The sequence below is a fragment of the Amia ocellicauda genome, chromosome 1, assembly GCF_036373705.1.
Source record: "Amia ocellicauda isolate fAmiCal2 chromosome 1, fAmiCal2.hap1, whole genome shotgun sequence".
Taxonomy (NCBI): Eukaryota; Metazoa; Chordata; class Actinopteri; order Amiiformes; family Amiidae; genus Amia; species Amia ocellicauda.
The window spans coordinates 46,214,272-46,231,547 of NC_089850.1; the positions used below are offsets into that span (position 1 = coordinate 46,214,272).

General features: G+C 42.2%; 2 protein-coding genes across 3 annotated transcripts in view; one reads left to right on the forward strand and one right to left on the reverse strand.

The window, feature by feature from the left end:
• Positions 1–232: 232 nt before the first annotated feature.
• Positions 233–1,126, reverse strand: ost4 (oligosaccharyltransferase complex subunit 4 (non-catalytic)). 2 transcript variants are annotated; one of them, XM_066707122.1, is made up of 3 exons: positions 1,118–1,126; positions 619–753; positions 233–346 (listed from the first exon to the last, which is right to left on the reverse strand). In XM_066707122.1, the coding sequence occupies exon 2, from the start codon at positions 750–752 to the stop codon at positions 639–641; it is 114 nt and encodes a 37-aa protein (XP_066563219.1). In that variant the 5' UTR covers position 753; positions 1,118–1,126; the 3' UTR covers positions 233–346; positions 619–638. The 2 variants fall into 2 exon arrangements, with proteins under 2 accessions (XP_066563219.1, XP_066563211.1); XM_066707114.1 differs by having other exon boundaries at positions 601–753.
• A 1,926-nt stretch (positions 1,127–3,052) lies between these two features.
• The window catches only part of selenoi (selenoprotein I), a 16,358-nt gene continuing 2,134 nt past the window's right edge, over positions 3,053–17,276 (forward strand). Inside the window, exons 1-9 of the mRNA XM_066707134.1 lie at positions 3,053–3,240; positions 11,256–11,324; positions 11,645–11,753; positions 13,061–13,135; positions 14,089–14,351; positions 15,107–15,215; positions 15,728–15,776; positions 16,143–16,323; positions 16,664–16,846. Of these exons, the coding sequence (XP_066563231.1) occupies positions 3,175–3,240; positions 11,256–11,324; positions 11,645–11,753; positions 13,061–13,135; positions 14,089–14,351; positions 15,107–15,215; positions 15,728–15,776; positions 16,143–16,323; positions 16,664–16,846 (1,104 nt within the window). The 5' untranslated portion in view covers positions 3,053–3,174. The remainder of the gene's footprint in view (positions 3,241–11,255; positions 11,325–11,644; positions 11,754–13,060; positions 13,136–14,088; positions 14,352–15,106; positions 15,216–15,727; positions 15,777–16,142; positions 16,324–16,663; positions 16,847–17,276) is intronic.

A 17,276-nucleotide genomic window follows, 5' to 3' on the forward strand; every position in this document is an offset into this window, starting at 1 on the left:
ATTTTGTATTTTATTAAACTAAACTGCTTGCCTTATATTTTGCATTCCAGCTTAACACTGTCTGTTAGCTTAACCCTTGTACAATTAGCTTCTGCTGAGACTTGTTTGTCTAGTGCTCTCCGTGTACAGTGTATGAAAGGGCTTGTCAGGGTTACAAATACAAACTGAAGCACTGCAGTTCTCCAGGACTGTAAACCACTGCCTCATGTGCACATCAGAAAGTAAACTATGATTTCCATAAGAAAAACTATTTATTCACAACACATTTTCCACACACTCATTTACAGGAGCAATCAACGGTCCGGTGTCATAATTCAGTCCGCAAGAGATGGTCCCCAACTTCAACCTGTCGGTGAATAAAACAACCATTACCTACATAACACTAAATGGAGAAGACCTACGACCTACTGGAAAGTGCTTCATTATAGCCAAACCATTTACTTCAATTATTGGGCTTAATGCCTGGGAAATGTTCAGTGATTTACACTAGAGAGACCACTGTTTAGTATATTCCTAACCGATTTATATGAAACCCTGAAGTAGATAGTATTTGCACATAAAAACGTGCATTCTTCATGCATATATAACTGAAATGCACACCGTGAATTTAAACTCCACCTTTCACACCGGGCTCCTCTTCACTCCAGTTTCTTTGGGTTGTTGACGGCCACATAGTGATAAAGGACCACCAGGAGGAACAGCGAGACCCCCAGCATGTTGGCGAAGATGGCCAGTTGCACGTCCGTCACCATTCTGGGGAAGAACCCGAAAACAAACGAGCTGAATAATAATGCGAAGACATACGTTTCATGCAACGGGTACACATGATTTAGGTTCAATAAGCCACAGGCGTTACACTGTCAATTCATCACTCCCACCCACTATCCGGATCTGGGATGCTGTCCATCCGACTGCAGTGCAATAAAAACACACACATGTGCTGTGAAGTGCGCTATAACCCCGAGGTCTGAGCAAAGCAGAGACATCTCAGACCAGACAATACCGCCATCGACAGTACTCTCTTGATGGTAGACATGCATAAACACACAACGTACTGTAAAATCATTGTTAATATCAAAGCTGTTCCTTTACCAAGTTCGAGCTCGATTTTACAAACCTTGCAATTGGGTTTTACACACAAGTAATCTGTACGAAAAACTAGTTTCTTTCACGGCGCACAGTCGCTTCCTGCTGTTTCAGCCACGTCACGCAACTTCACAGGAGCGACGTGTAGAACGCTGTGACGGGAACGTCATTTCCCTACGTCATCACGTTGAAGTAGCGAGACTGTCACGTGATATGGCTCGGTCCGTCCTAACCATAGAAATATATATTAAAACATGGAGCCCATCTGCCTGAGTGTTCAGTCCGCCATCTTGGTTGAGAATAATTCCAATCTTGCAGAGTGCTGTGACCAACGTTAACGTGCAGTTTTATTTATATTTTAGCTTCAATACAATGTTTTTGACCCCTGTTGTTGAACTAACTGATCGGTTTAGCGGCGAAAGGCTAAAATAAAGATGTTACATATACTCTTCGATGTTATTATTCTGTTCATACCTTTTTGGGTGGTCAGCGAATCTAATAATAAAGAGAAAAATTATATGTCGAGACAGGAACTTGAAACATTACAAGCTGTACTGGACGCGATTTGTATATCTATGACTTTCATATGGCATTTGCTGTGTGTGAGAGAGAGAGTGAATAAAATATGTTGATTTGTGGGTGTATCTTCTCTCACTAATATTAATTTAATTCCTGAATAGTACAATAGTTATATAAATATATTAATAAAGAATCATCATCTTCACTTTCAACTGCTTTTATTTTCAGTAAACTTAACATGTGTAAATATTTGTATGGACATAAAAAGACTCAAAAACTAAGACATAAACTGAACAAGTTTCACAGACATGTGACTAACAGAAATGAAATGTGTCCCTGAACAAAGGGGGGGTCGAAATCAAAAGTCACAGTCAGTATCTGTGTGGCCACCAGCTGCATTAGTGCTGCAGTGCATCTCCTCCTCATGGACTGACCCAGATCTGCCAGTTCTTGCTGTGAGATGTTACCCCACTCTTCCACCAAGACATTTCTGGGGGGAATGACCCTAACCCTCACCCTCCGATACAACAGGTCCCAGACGTGCTCAATGGGATTGAGATCCGGGCTCTTCGCTGGCCATGGCACAACACTGACATTCCTGTCTTGCAGGAAATCACATCCAGCGAAGGTGGGTTTGTGCCTGTAGGCGACGTTGTTGCCAGTGATGTCTGGTGAGGACCTGCCTTACAACAGGCCTACGAGCCCTCAGTCCAGCCTCTCTCAGCCTATTGCGGACAGTCTGAGCACTGATGCAGGGATTGTGTGTTCCTGGTGTAACTCGGGCAGTTGTTGTTGCCATCCTGTACCTGTCCTGCAGGTGTGATGTTCGGATGTACTGATCCTGTGCAGGTTATGTAACACGTGGTCTGCCACTGCGAGGACGATCAGCTGTCCTTCCTGTCTCCCTGTAGCGCTGTCTCTGGCGTCTCACAGTACGGACATTGCAATTTATTGCCCTGGCCACATCTGCAGTCCTCATGCCTCCCTGCAGCATGCCTAAGGCACGTTCACACAGGTGAGCAGGGACCCTGGGCATCTTTCTTTTGGTGTTTTTCAGAGTCAGTAGAAAGGTCTCTTTAGTGTCCTACGTTTTTATAACTGTGACCTTAATTGCCTTCCGTCTGTACGCTGTTAGTGTCTTAACGACTGTTCCACAGGTGCGTGTTCATTAATTGTTTATGGTTCATTGAACAAGCATGGGAAACATTGTTTAAACCCTTTACAATAAAGATCTGTAAAGTTATTTGGATTTTTACAAAATTATCTTTAAAATACAGTGTCCTGATATATATATATATATATATATATATATATATATATATATATATATATATATATCACGAGCAGTAATTCCCCTCCAGGGCACTAGATGTCGCCCGTCTGTTTTCACAGCGGACTCGCCGAGCCGGCCGCCCGGATGTTAACCGCTAGAGGCGGGGCCTGCGCGCTGGAGTGAGGAGCGGCGTGACAGGGGCAGCAGGGAGAGACAGCTGGGAAAGCTGATCGGAATACATATTTCCAATTTATTTTTTAAAAAGCATAGACTCTGAGAGTCGAAAACACACAGCTATGGCCAGTATGGCTTTTTACGAGTATGTTACTCAGGAACAACTAGCTGGTTTTGACAGGTACAAGGTAAGGCGACTTTTCGCATGTATGTATAATTTCATGGGTTTGATTGATCACATCGGATCGAGATAGCTGTCGTTCTTTGAATCTCACACAGCAGCAGCTGGCTGATTGAGTGATGTACTGTTTGTCGATTACGTTTATATTATTAAAATAAAAGCCTAAGCACATCTAATAGTAATGTGATCTACGGGTTGAAGGTACTTGCTACCACTTTACGATCTAGTATTCCTAGTCTTTGTAATCTAGATGTTAACCGGCGATATATGAAGCAGGGTGTTTTCACCACCTAGATCTGCAGGCTCTCCTTCTCTGGTATAAATGACACAATACACGATCTCCTTTTTAAGCGGTTTATTTTTCTACAGCTGGCAGGACTTCAGTTTGTGAGTTTTTCTTGATCAGTCTGTGATAGATTGAGGAGGCCGGGTCCGAGTGCATGGGTGTTCCCTCTCTGGGTCTTTGTCAATGGGAGTTACAGTACTTGCCTTCCACGTACAATAACGGCGCCTTTCACTTTTCCGCAAATGGCTAGCATTTACATTGATGTATTTTCTCACTGCCCACGCAATAGAAATGCGAGTTTAAAACGTATATTAAATCACAAAGCACTGGTACACAGACCTTGATGCAGCGAGTTCAATGAGACTGGCATCGTCCACACTGCATGCGGGCACGAATATCCATTCATTTCAAACGTTGCCTTCTCTAAAGCTTTCGTGACATTTTGTTTTGAGTAAATGCAGCAATAAACACGATCATTTCAATAAGGGTGAGAACAGGGGACTTAATTTTGAAATTTAAACCGGAAATAATTAGTGCTGTGTGCATCCCTGCTTTTGCTGAGAACTTGCCCTGTGTTTGACTAAATAAGAGAAAATTGTCTTTTTGTTGCACCATACGGCATTATACATCTTATCCATGAAGTGTATTAGAGAACTGCAAGAAAGTGTATATCCTGTCTTTTACATAATTAAAAAATACAAGTTTAATATGAATTCTAGATTTAGAGAAAAGGCCTTCAAGGTGACCATACAACAGTTAGAGTATTCTGAGCAAACCATGGATGTAGACCGCACTCATGAGCAACCGCTTAAGTCATTACCAGCCTGTACATTTAAACCATGCATTAGACATACATGTCCAAGGTGGCATGGATGAGATTGTGTGCTTTGCAAAACATAGTAGAAACAGTGATTTATGCTGCTCCAAATTGAACAAACGGATCATACCTGTATTGCAAGGCTTGTCACATAGACACAGACACACAGACATGCTACTTCAACCTGGAACAGAGAGTACATATATAGAGTGTGTCTGTCTTTGGAGGGCAGGATAGGCTAATTCTTAAGGGAAGTTGCAGCAGCTCATTTCCAGCTCTACAGCTGATCTGGGGCCACAGCGCACATGGGAGCGAAGACCTTGTGTCTTCAGAACAGGAAATGCAAGACTCTTCTTCTCTCAATGAGTTGGGGGAAGGATACCTAACTATGCTGTGGGACTGGATTCACAAGGCCATTCAGGAAACGGCTGGATGAGCGATATAATACTAACAACCACGCAAGTTAAAGGGTGGAATTGTCTCCTCGTATTTACCTTTTGTTTATAGTTTATTTACTGCTGTGCTAATGTGTACCTTCATCAGTTTTGAAATTGGATTTTTAAGAGCATTTTCAGACAATTATATTAATGACAAATGTGATGAGCTGAATTGAGAACTGACTCTCTGTGGCACAGTAGCGGTATTTTGGATCCATGTGGAAAAGCATGTGTCGGTACCATCGCCAAAAAAAGGAGACCACGCTTAGCGGCCTCTGTTCTGTGATGTACTGTTGTAGTTTTATCAATGGAGCCTGAAGAAAACCCTGACAGGAAGCAGATCTGTGAAGGGCAAGGGCAAGTGGTCAAGTGACCTTGCGAATGGGACATTTAGGATTCTTGTTAACATGAGGGAATGGTCAAAACAAATTCAGTGCTTGTGTGACACACAATAACAATTTAACCTTCAAGGGATAGTTCTGCCTGCACTTACAAATTAAGAATAGTGTCACGTAGTATTTTATCTCAAAATACCATATGCTTCTGGTTTTCATTTGGGTGACTTTAAGTTATCAGTTAAAATGTTTTGTACTTTATATATTTTAATTGAACAAGGATGTAATAGATTGGCTAAAATGTTTGATCAGATATATTGTGATATTAACCTCTATTGGTGCACAATCTGAAGGTTTTTACAACATCTGATACATATGCAAAAGTCTTAAAGCATTGGCTTATTGACAGTAATTGTAATATATTGCCATGTCAACATATCAAAAGTCCGTCAGCAGCTGAATGAAAGTTGACTGTCTCCAGCGTTGGCAGTTGCTACAACTGTAAAATAATAGTTCAAAGTCTTTCAGGGCAGACTAATAAAGCCTTGAAGTGGAGCCCGTAATGGGCGTGGCTGCTGGAGATGTTGAAGGAGAAGCGAACCACAGTGATGTACAGCTTTTGGGTGAAAGAATGCAGCTCCTCGTGAATTTCCCGTAATTAATCTTTGTATTTCTGGGGACACCATAAACACGTGAAGGCCAATACATAGTGGGTAGTCATTCAGATGATATTTTATGTTAAGCAAATCCATTATGGCCTTGCAGGACCTGTACAATTACTGCACATGTTTGTACAGGGTAGCAATAAATAGGTCTATAACGTGCTAAATGGCCACAATTGTCTCTATTTTACCAGCAACCACAGACGCCTAAATGCAAACACTTACTTTCCCTTGCAGAATCACATGCTAAGAAGGACATGAATCATTGTGTGATAGGTGGTTAAAGTTTTAATGATACTGGTGTGTAATCTGTTGAAGCTGCAGTTTATATTCCACATTCTGCCCTCAGATATGGGGTTTGAAATTCGTATTCGGGATCCCTGTGTCCCCAGAGTTATTCATCCCATCCTGTACATGTGTCCCCATCTTTCCTTTGAACTGACAGGCCAGTGTGTTTAAAGCACTTTCACTTTCCTGAAGAGCTCACATGTGACACAATAGTCATGCACTCATTAGTGGATATGGATTTCTGGTGCAGGCTTCCACATTGAGACTTTGTGTGTAGCATGGCCCATCCATTATCCAGGCTAGGCACCCTCTGTTGCTTGTGTGGCTTCCTGTTTAACTCTGTTACAGAGGGTCACATGTTTTTGCAAATGGAAACGGAAAGAACACTTTTTTTTTTTTTTCCTTCTTAAAATAGGGGTGGGCAATGTACCACAAAAAATACGTATCCCAATATTCTAGATGTAGCCAAACAGGCGATATAGGGTATATATCATGATGTATTCAAGTTTGATGTGTTGAATGCTTTTGCTAACATCTTTCAAACATACTTTAAACATGATGGTACTCCATATCTGATGTTTTGAATCTAATTAAACTCCCAGTGAAGATGCTCTTTTCTTAGGCCAGCTCATAAGTAACGATGTGAGGTTTCACCGCTCTGACCTCTCCACTTTCACTCATTACTGCTACTGCTTTAGCCAGGGAGAAATGAAACACGTTATGGAACATAATGTATTTTTAATATAGTGGCTTTTGTTTAATGATTAAACGAAAGCTACTATATTAAAAATACATTATGTTCCATAATGGTTAATTTGATTTGATTAGTTTTAGACACTTATGTTTATTTTTGGTATGTGTGTCACTTGAAATAGTGAATAACAGAAATACCTCTTAAATCTTTTACCTTCAAATTTTCATAATCATTACAGATATACATCTATGATACCAGTATATCACACAGCACTACTTTGAAACATCCCTTATGTGAAAAAAGTTGCATTGAATGTTATGACTATTGTGTGCTGTGCTGAATTTAAATGCAACCTTACTTCCCCTATCTTGAAACAGTCCAATGTACAATGCCTCGGCACAGGCCATTTGCATGTCACTTAAGCTTGTCATCTGCAGGAAACATGCAAGTTTGAACCACGTTGTTGGTGTGAAAATTGGAGGCAGGCAGTGAAAATATCTAGTTATTAAGATCTTCGCTTAGCAGACATGTGTAACTCCTTACCCACCGCCCATTTGTGCAGCACATTGACCTAACGATCTCACACGGAGTGCTCCAAATCCATACAGGAAATGTTAACTGCAGCTTCAGGGTGGAATAGAGTAACTTCATAATTTTGTAAAGAAGATAGAGCTCTGAAGTATGTCAGAAATTGCTGAATAGTTAAAATAAATAAAAGAAAAGCTGCCAAAGAGACCTGAAAATACTCGTTTTGCTTGAGTTCTGTTATCCTGTCAATATGAGTCTGGTTTCTATTTAAGTTTAACAGGCAGTATATTTCTTAAACGTGTAACTGTAGATTAGAATTGATAAGCCATTTGAACAACAATACAATTAATTTGTTTCACGTGGGTACAGATCCTCCACACAGAGCCCCAGTCTCAGGCTGATTTGAGGGAGACTTGCTCTGCTTCTTAAGCACATTGCAGTCACAGAAACGCCTCGTGTAGGGGAGTGTGAAACTCCTGTCTCATGTTGAGGGGGGGCGGAATCTGGACAAGGCAGCTGCGGAGCACGTGTGTGTGTGCTTCCAACCCAAGCTGGTGTCATGTGACTGAGTGGCAGTGATGCTGAATCTCTGCAGTATGTGTGTATATTTGTGTGTGTATATCTCTTTGTGTATGTGTTGCACAATGACATTCCAGTGTGCTTGAGCCCAGTCCGGCCTCTGTAGCACTGAGAGGAAATTACAGTGGGTTGTATTTCTCCATAGGCGGTAGATTTTTATTTGTATATTTTATTATAAACCAGGACTTCCATCTTCACTCAGCTGTGACTGCACTGCAGTGGGTTTAATTACTGTGTTGGTGATACAGCGGATATGCTGGGTAATGTGCTTGAAAGTCAAGTCCAATTGAAGGTGGTCTGGATTGTGCAAACCGAGTGAGCTGCCCTGTGTCCACAATGCTAGGAAACACAATTGCCACTGAAGAGCTGCCTAGGCCTGAATATAGTAGAAAACACAGGGTCAAGCACTCGGGGTCTACCTCACAGTGGGGATCAAACCAATTGACTCAATGCAACATAAATGTGGTTAAGCTACTTCAATTTAGAAAAAACTGGAAGACAACTTCAACAAAGTGGTTTATAAGCAAGCGATCCTCTCTCTTCAGTCACCTTGACGGCAGTCATTCGCTTTGCACCCCCCGTCGGGCCTCTCTGAGATCTTCTCAGATTTCAGCGGCTGTCACACTGAGAAGGGCTGTACAGTACGGCACTGAGGAACTCTGGGCAAACAGTAATAATGTCATTGGCGGGGCTTTTATGTCGTTTGTATGCAAATGCTTGGGTTTGTTTGTTTTGGATTACAGAGGCTGGAAAATGGCAGCTCTAGTGTGGCTAGAGGTATCTTACTCACATTTGAGCCATGGCTTGTACACCGCTGCCTTTCACACTGTCACAATAAGACGCGCTGCTCCAACACGCACCCGACTGGTTTGTTTCTAACAACATAGGGCTGCTCTTCGTGCATATTTATAGAATACAGTTGCGAGTCTCATGCTAAGTGAAAATAGCAGCCGTGCTCATTTCTCTGCTGCTCTTGTTGCCCTGACAGCAGCAGGTTGGTACGGCAGAGATAAGAGCCTGTACCCTCAGGAGCAGTTTCATCCATACTTTATTTCCAATAGGAGTTAACTGTGGCACTTAGATGAAAGTCTGCTTCTCCATGTATTTACCGTCTACAGTTGAATAAGTCCCTTAAAGCCTTCACATGAAAGTTCATGAGCCTGTAATACTTTTATTTTTATTACTACAGAATACTGTAGTTCTTTGTGCTATAATTTCATTTTCGTGTCCCAGCAGTTTTTTTCAGCCAAAAGCACAATTGGGAGATAAGGAAAATTAGCCTTTCTGTGAAATATTATTTTTGAGAAATGTGCTGTCAATATAAGATACTGAGGACTTTTTTTTTTCAATCATCATCATGGTCACATTGTGATGTACTGGCAAAAAAATACAAAGAAAAAAAACTCAGTCAACTTCCCCAAGAGGCAATAGATTCAGTTTTTTGATATAGAGAATCTAAACCCACAGCATAAATTAAATCTCTGCATGAGCTCATTATGCTGCAGAGAGAGAGGCTCTTGTGCTCAATTTGACCGAGTTGTTAAGTGTCAACTGTGTCAAATATAGTGTGTGTCCGAGTCCTCCGTGTGATCTCATTTTCACTCTCCCTCAGATTGTCAAATCGCTGTTCAAATGCATCGCCTCTCTGAGTGAATAACTCTGAATGAAGAGATAATTAAGGCTTTTCTGTATATCGTAACCCTGCTGCAGTAAGCACTTCCACCATTTACTCGTATTAAGTGTTTTTCCACTAAGCACTAAAGAGCTGTAAAGACTTGCATTCAGTCTTGAAGAAAATGTTTTTGCATGAGTGTCATGAGGTTTCACACTTCGCTTTAGTGTGTGAAACGGTCTTTATGGTACTTCCGTAAATTGGGGTACGGGGGATATTATTAGGGATTATCTTTGTTCCCCAGATTCCCAGATCCGTTCAAACAAAAGGGCATTGCGGTCTCTTAACACCATGCAACAAAGTCTAGTTGAATTAGATTACACAACCTGATGAAGTGCCAGTCTTGTGTTGTAGACTCACAGACCATGTTACATAATCAGCGATGTCATGCAGTGAAAAGCAGGTCCACTTTATATCATTGCGTCACAATGACCAACAACTGGAACAGAACCCAGAGGCACGTTGCAGAGATGGCCACAGTTATGTTCCATAAGTGTTAATGACAGCCAGCACTGGTGAGACTCATGGATGTAGAGGCCCTGTAGCACTGACAATAGAATTTGACCTTTAGCGGTGATTTTCAAGTTAGAGTTGGTCGGAGACTAGTCTCTTCTCTTCCACTGAGAGAGGCAACATCTCGACAGTTGTCTCTGCCATGGGCACTGAATACGATTTTTTCTTAATGAGTTTTCAGGATAGCTGAACTGACACACAGGGCTGGATTCTGAAAAGCCAGCTGCTGATGTCACTTGAAACCACAGGCAGTGTTTAATAGGTAGTATTGAAATACTAAAACAGTTATTGCGTTCACACAGTACTGTAGAGTGATGTGTTCTGGTTACCCCCCTGAGAGAGTTTAGAATGAGATCTGCACTGCACCAAAAATCTTCTTAATAACAAGTGTCATACCGTGGGCAGGATTTTCAAAGCCCCATTTTTTATGTTTTATTTGATTCTTTCAAAGAATAAAGTGTTAAAAGCTGGTGAAAGCTTTGAATAATATAATATTTGTTGGGGGTGATTTTCTTTGGTTTTATTTTTGTATACATCTTGTCATCTGATCTTCACGAACCTCTGCCTCCACAGAGGTTGCTCAGGGATTGCTCGGGTGCACTCCACAGTCAGGAAGTTTTCATTGCATCAATCCCACTTGCCCACCTGTATGTGGGCTCTGCGTCTGTCAATAAGGGCTTAGACACAGCCGATGACATATTGTACTGCAGCATATGTACCCAGATCAGGTTTCTGGTTCTGTACTATAAAATAACAAATAACTGGTATTTCAGACTAACCCTGACACGCAGATATTAGCCTTTCTGCACCCCTGCTGTGCAGTGGGTAGAATAGAGCCGAGTGAATATGGAGTATTTTGGCACTTCCCCGTTCCCCTTGTTCTAAAGCAGTTGGACTGGTGTCTAGGTGACCTTGAAGAGCACAAGCATTCTTCACATGTGGAAAGACGCGGGCCGCACTGAATTGTAGGTGCATGGTGAGGTTTACAAATCGCCAATTTGCAAAGAAAGCTATATTGGTTGCCCCTCACTGTCTGCCTCAGAAGGTGCCTCTTGGCTGCACCGTGTAGGTGTCTTAGCAGCCGTGCTCATTTCATATACAAATCTTCCAGTAAAAAAAAAAAAAATGTTCTGGCTGCATTGTATTCTTATTAAACATTTACTAATTTGTCCTTCAGTTACTTATGGATTCTTCTCTTGTATCTCTTCCAGTACAGCGCTGTCGATTCCAACCCGCTGTCTGTGTATGTTATGCATCCTTTCTGGAATTCTGTAGTAAAGGTAAGTTCAAAGTCCATTGTCCGAATTCTTAGACATCGTTTTGTGTGACAGATGGAGGGGGAATTCTACTCTCTGCCATTGTGTCGTTATTTGCTGCTCTTAATTCTGAACATAAGAGCAGGCAATTACTGCAGATTGATCATTAAGTCAGCGAGGAGAGTAAATCGTAAAAAAGGACAAACAGCTGTGCACTGTGTTTTCTGGATAGGGGTTGCAAACATTTGCCCACACTCAGCCCCGTATCCCTAGATTTTAAAATGGGTGGTCCGAGAGATGTCCATGTGCTGTTCTGACCCTCTTCCTTGTCTCATCCTTCACAGATTTTACCCAGGTGGCTAGCCCCAAACCTCATCACCTTCACAGGTTTCATGTTCCTAGTCTTCAACTTCTTATTTCTGGCCTTTTATGACTTTGACTTCTATGCTTCAGGTAAGCCAACGTGGCCACTTGTATGAGCCTGGTTATCTGCATTATGCTTTATTATTATTACTCAATTTCTTAGCAGACACCCTTATTAAGGTGCAGCTTTTGATGCAAGACTGATTTTAACACCTCAGGAAAACTATTTGCTGGTTCATGGTTTTCCTAATAATTTTGTAATTTAAACACCGCTTAAAAACGTAGTTGAATCTTTTTTTAATTGAATTCTGTGTGGTGTATTATACGTGTTTTCTTCAGAGAAATGCATGCACTACTCAAAAATGAGTTAATTATATTTATTAAAACAGTCTTTAAAATCAAATAAAAGCATTCATTTGTTAGAGTTCGAGCCCATAGTTCTCCTGATTAAAAAACAAAGAATGCTTTCATATATGTATTTGCCTAGCAATTCTGAGAGCCTTGTTGGTTGCAAACTGGCGTCATTCTTGAGGATGTGGGTATTAAGGACAAAGTTCAGTAATTTGCCTTGAGACCTTGAAGTGCTGTGAAAACTGATGCCATGACTGAGTGAACCAGTCAGAGTGCAGCTCACAATGTCCTGCATGTTTGGCAATATGCTGAACCCGTGCTGAGGTTAATAAACTTCTGTACCTACACTCCCTATTGATACACATTTCCCCATTATGCAAAGGACACCGCGTTATTACAGTGGGTTGACAGGCACACTCTTTGTTCGGTTCATGACTTTTATTGATTTGTCTGATAAAAATAATCAATACTCCTTCCATAGAATAATTGATAGGGTTGATCTCAGTCATCACAGGCACCTGCTTGAAAATGAACGATTTAAGAGTTATCACTGTTTTTGTTTTCTTTTTGTTTTTTGTTTAACTGTAGTCATGGAAATGTTCAGCGTCAGATGGAAGCACAACCTTTTTCAACACTTTAATCCACAAAGCGATTGTGTTCACAGGGATTATCAGCATGACGGTGTTGTGAGTCTGTGCTGACAATACAGTCCTTTATTTCTAGGATTGATCTGTGGGTCGGAGATGGAGAGGAGACTCACACACAGAGAAATGAAATCTGAATTAGAGCCGAATGATTTCCAGTGCCATGTTTCGCCACCAATAATTATTTATTTCAGCTGTGCACCTCAGTGAAATCCTCAGATCCCTGCATCTCTAATATTCTGTGGCGTGACTAAAATGTATAGTCCTTTTGAGTTGTGTGGTTAAAGTTGTGGTTAGCATGGTTCATATTACATAGCCAATAGCACTCCCTCTGGAGCTCTTGATTTAAAACCTTGGTGAACAAAAATCTAATCCGTGTTTAAACCGTTTTTCTCCCTCCAGCTCCTGGCCACCTACACGTACCCAGCTGGGTGTGGATTGTGGCGGGCCTGTTCAACTTCACAGCTTACACATTAGGTAAGTACAGTACTTTAAATCTTAAACATTGACTGTAACATTGTATTATGATGATGATGATTATTAAGAGTAGGAGTAGTAGAAGCAGTAATAGTGTTTTGATGTGTAGAAACTAGTTTTTCAGAGCATGAAATGGAAGTGGCCTTCCATCTACAGCCTTGAATGTAAGTTCCTCACACAGCAGGCAGGAGAGAGAGCACTTTGCTGCAGCTCTGTGGCTGCCGCAGACCAGCCACTTCTAATGGGAGGACTAATGCCACTTTAAGACCCTATCAGAGCATACTAACCATATTGTGGCATTTCAGATTATTGTCTTTGTGGTGGGAAATGTAGTGGTGAACGTCTTACTGGGGGGCTGTGGTTGCCGAGTGCTGTGTTGTAAAACAGTCCCCATTGTAACGTAAGGCTTGATGTACTTTAGACTGAGGGGGCGGTGTAACTTTCAACATGTACATGCAGAGAGTATGCAGAATATTCCAGTACTTGAAAGGCACTTATTCCCGAGCACTGTGTGCGCTCATGTGCAACGGAGAGGACCACGTGGGTGGCTGCCATGAAAGACGGTTTTCTTTTTTCCTCTGCAGTAGGCACTTCAATTTGGTCAATCATTCCTTTGTGCAAGCTGCTCTTGAATTCCTTTTTCCCTTTTATTACATTTTTTGAAAATTTTCATTATGCTTTATGATTGTCTCGTTGCCTTTCATTTGTTTTAAATTACCCAGTAACATCCACATTGTTCAGTTCAGTGCATTGCCATGTGTTATATACCAGCCCACCTGATTTCTCAGCATTCAAAAGTCTGAGCTTAAACCTAGTGACATAATATTGATTCTGAGAAAGTGGGTGTCTGCATGGAGAGTTTTTTGGGATACTGTTACCCAGAGTGCTCTGAATGACTTGGGAATGGGCTCCTGGCTGCATGTGGCCATGCTGAGAGTGTGGTGTGTTTGCAGACGGCGTGGATGGGAAGCAGGCTCGGAGGACCAACTCCAGCACACCTCTGGGGGAGCTGTTTGACCACGGCCTGGACAGCTGGGCCTGCGTGTTCTTCGTGGTGACCGTGTACTCCATTTTCGGGAGAGGGGAGACGGGCGTGGAGGTGACCACTCTGTACTACATCCTGTGGGTGGTGCTGCTGTCCTTCATCCTCTCGCACTGGGAGAAATATAACACGGGGGTGCTGTTCCTGCCCTGGGGATATGACATCAGCCAAGTGGTAAGTCCATTCACAGTGCCCTTCCCAGGGACTCGGGCCTCTTCAGAAATGAGCACGGAACACTCGATTCGTTGGTTTATTTATTTTTTTGGTAACTCTTAATGAGCAAGTCACCTCAAGGTGCTGGCTTTGTAATTCATGGCTCTCTGGGACTGGCAATGAATTCCACAGACTGGGAGATCAGGGAGCAAGGACCCTTTCCAGCACTGGTGTGAAGTATCCAGTTGTCCCAGTTTTAAGAGTTAAGAGTCTGGCTCCAAGGTTTAACACCAGGTGCTACTTTGATGGACTGATTTGGATTGTCCCCTTAATGAGACTCTGTAAGAGGTGTATAAATTAATTTTTGCTACCAGTCTGCTAGAAAACCCTTCTTGAAGTGCAGTCTCTCCAGGGAGGGATTAGAGTGCATTTCCCTGTGCTCGTTCAAGCCTGCCTTCATACCCAGCTTCACTCCACAGCTTTGTAGGACTACTAATGTGTGGTAAAGGCAGAACTTGCAGCAGTGTGATGTCATTTAATCTGGCCTTCGATGGCTTTCAGTGAAAAATGCATCCCGTGAAGACAGACCCGTTCCAGCGTATGTCCCATTCTGTGCATGAAGGGAACAGAGCTTGCCTTGTATATTCTCCTTTTAAAAGTCGGTTCTTAATTTAAAACTGTGGGGCTTAATTGTTCACAGCAAATTACCTATAAGGACAAGGAAGGGTTATAATTACACTGACATGATCTCTTCCTGTTTTGTTTTTGTTTTTTAGACCATCTCCATTGTGTACATTGTGACATCAGTGGTCGGGGTGGAAGCTTGGTACACACCAGTGTTCTGGAAATTCCACTACAGAGACCTCTTCACTGTCATGATACTGGGTGAGAAACTGGACTAGCTGGTGGAGAGAGAACTCTATGGGCTGCCATCACACATTAGCATTAGTCTTGAACTGTCCAATGGTGTTTCAGGTTGGGTAGCCTATGAAACGAGCTGTATGACTGGCAGCATAATTAGGCTTAATCTTCTCTTACAGTGTGGGACTGTTAGATTTCGTATAATCACATTTTGAGACTTACTGTTGGACTGTATTTTAACAACTATATACATTATACTATATACAACTACTATTCTCATTTAGGGATGATTATAAAGCTTATTCAATTTATCTGAAATAATCCCTGTATTTGACAGAATATAAAACTGTTTGTTTTTCAAAGGAGTTGTTTGCACAGGTAGATCACTCTGTTATTTATTTGTTCTTTATTTGCCAGGGAACTTATCACGCACAATTAATTCCTTATCTTTGCTTGTTCTACACAGGGCTGTAAAGATCACTTTCCTGATGTAACAAAACATATACTTAGTTGTTGTTGTTTGTTTCCTCTGTTAGGATGTGCGTTTCTGGTAACTCTCCCAATGAGCTTGTACAATGTCTTGAAGTAAGTAGCTTCTACAAAGCACTTCATTTGAAGTGTTCTTGCTATTCTGGGGTAGAACAAGGGAGAGGTTGCCAAATCTGATACCTGTGTACATTTATTAGATATAAGAAAGCAATGGTTATTTTATCACAGACATTTTAGGGAACTTTGAATATTATGTTCAGTCTATACTTGAACTCCCTATGAAAGGATTCCTGCTTAAAAATTGATGGTGAAATACTTACACTGTGGAATGGATTAGATTAAATGATCATGCCTTTTAAAAGTTAATCGTAAAGGCATTCTGATCAGTCATTTTCCCGCCAAGCGAGGCAGCACAGGGGAAATGGAAGCTCCTCCGCCCCCTCACCGCGCCTGTCTCCGCAGGGGGTACCGCAGCGGCACTCTGAAGCACAGCTCTCTGTACGAGTCCTTCCTGCCCTTCCTGTCTCCGGTGCTGCTGTTTGTCCTGTCCACCCTGTGGGTCTGCCTCTCGCCTTCAGACATCATCCAGTTGCAGCCACGCGTCTTCTACTTCATGGTGGGAACGGCCTTCGCCAACATCACGGTGAGTCACAAGGCGTGTCCCAGCAGCTCCCAGGAGTCTCCTTGGGTGCCTGGGATCCTTTTGTGGGTTCGACAGCCTCAGCTATTGAGTGTTGAGCTGATAATAAAGCCATGAATGGATCATCCTGCACTTCATTGAGCAGGTTGTTGAGAAACTGTCTTTCCTTTTGGCAGGAGAGGTGGGCTTCACAAGTAGCCTGACAGAGCGGCGCTGCGATTGCAGATTTTGAAATGATTATGAGGATTATGATGATTTATGTGCATTACTGCTCTGGCCCCAGCATAGGTTACAGACGGTCAATTGAATGTGTCTGATGTTCCCTCTCTCCCCGTCTCTGCAGTGTAAGCTGATAGTGTGTCAAATGAGTAACACGCGCTGCCAGCCGCTCAACTGGCTCCTGCTGCCCATGGCTCTGGTGGTGGGGCTGGTGAGCTCAGGACTGGTGCAGAACAGTGAAACGCTCATCTTGTACGTCTGGACCACCATCGTAGCCTTGGCGCATGTCCACTATGGGGTCTCTGTGGTAAGTACCAGTGTGTCAGACCCAGTAGTGTCTGGTGAACACACACCATTAAATCTCTCCAATTTGGCAGCAGACTAATGTTATTATAAAAGGGTGACTTCCAACTCCTAATTGTCTTGGCACTGTGTCATTCCTGTATTAATGCTGTAGTTATGAGGTCTGTATGGATGGATTTTCCTGAGGAAATAATAATAAATGACATCCCTCTGCCTCTCATTCTTGTGGCATCAGCTCTGTTTAGGAGGATGGCACACCTAGGCCACTAGATGGCAGTCAAGTTACAAATTGTAAAAACTTAAGTCCTCAACCATCTCAACTCTTGTGTAGAATCGCAAACATTTGCTTTTTGAGTACTATGCATGTTTTGGAAGATTTATTATGTCTGTATGTATGAATGTGTCAATTTACTGACTGCGGGACGCTGTGGGGT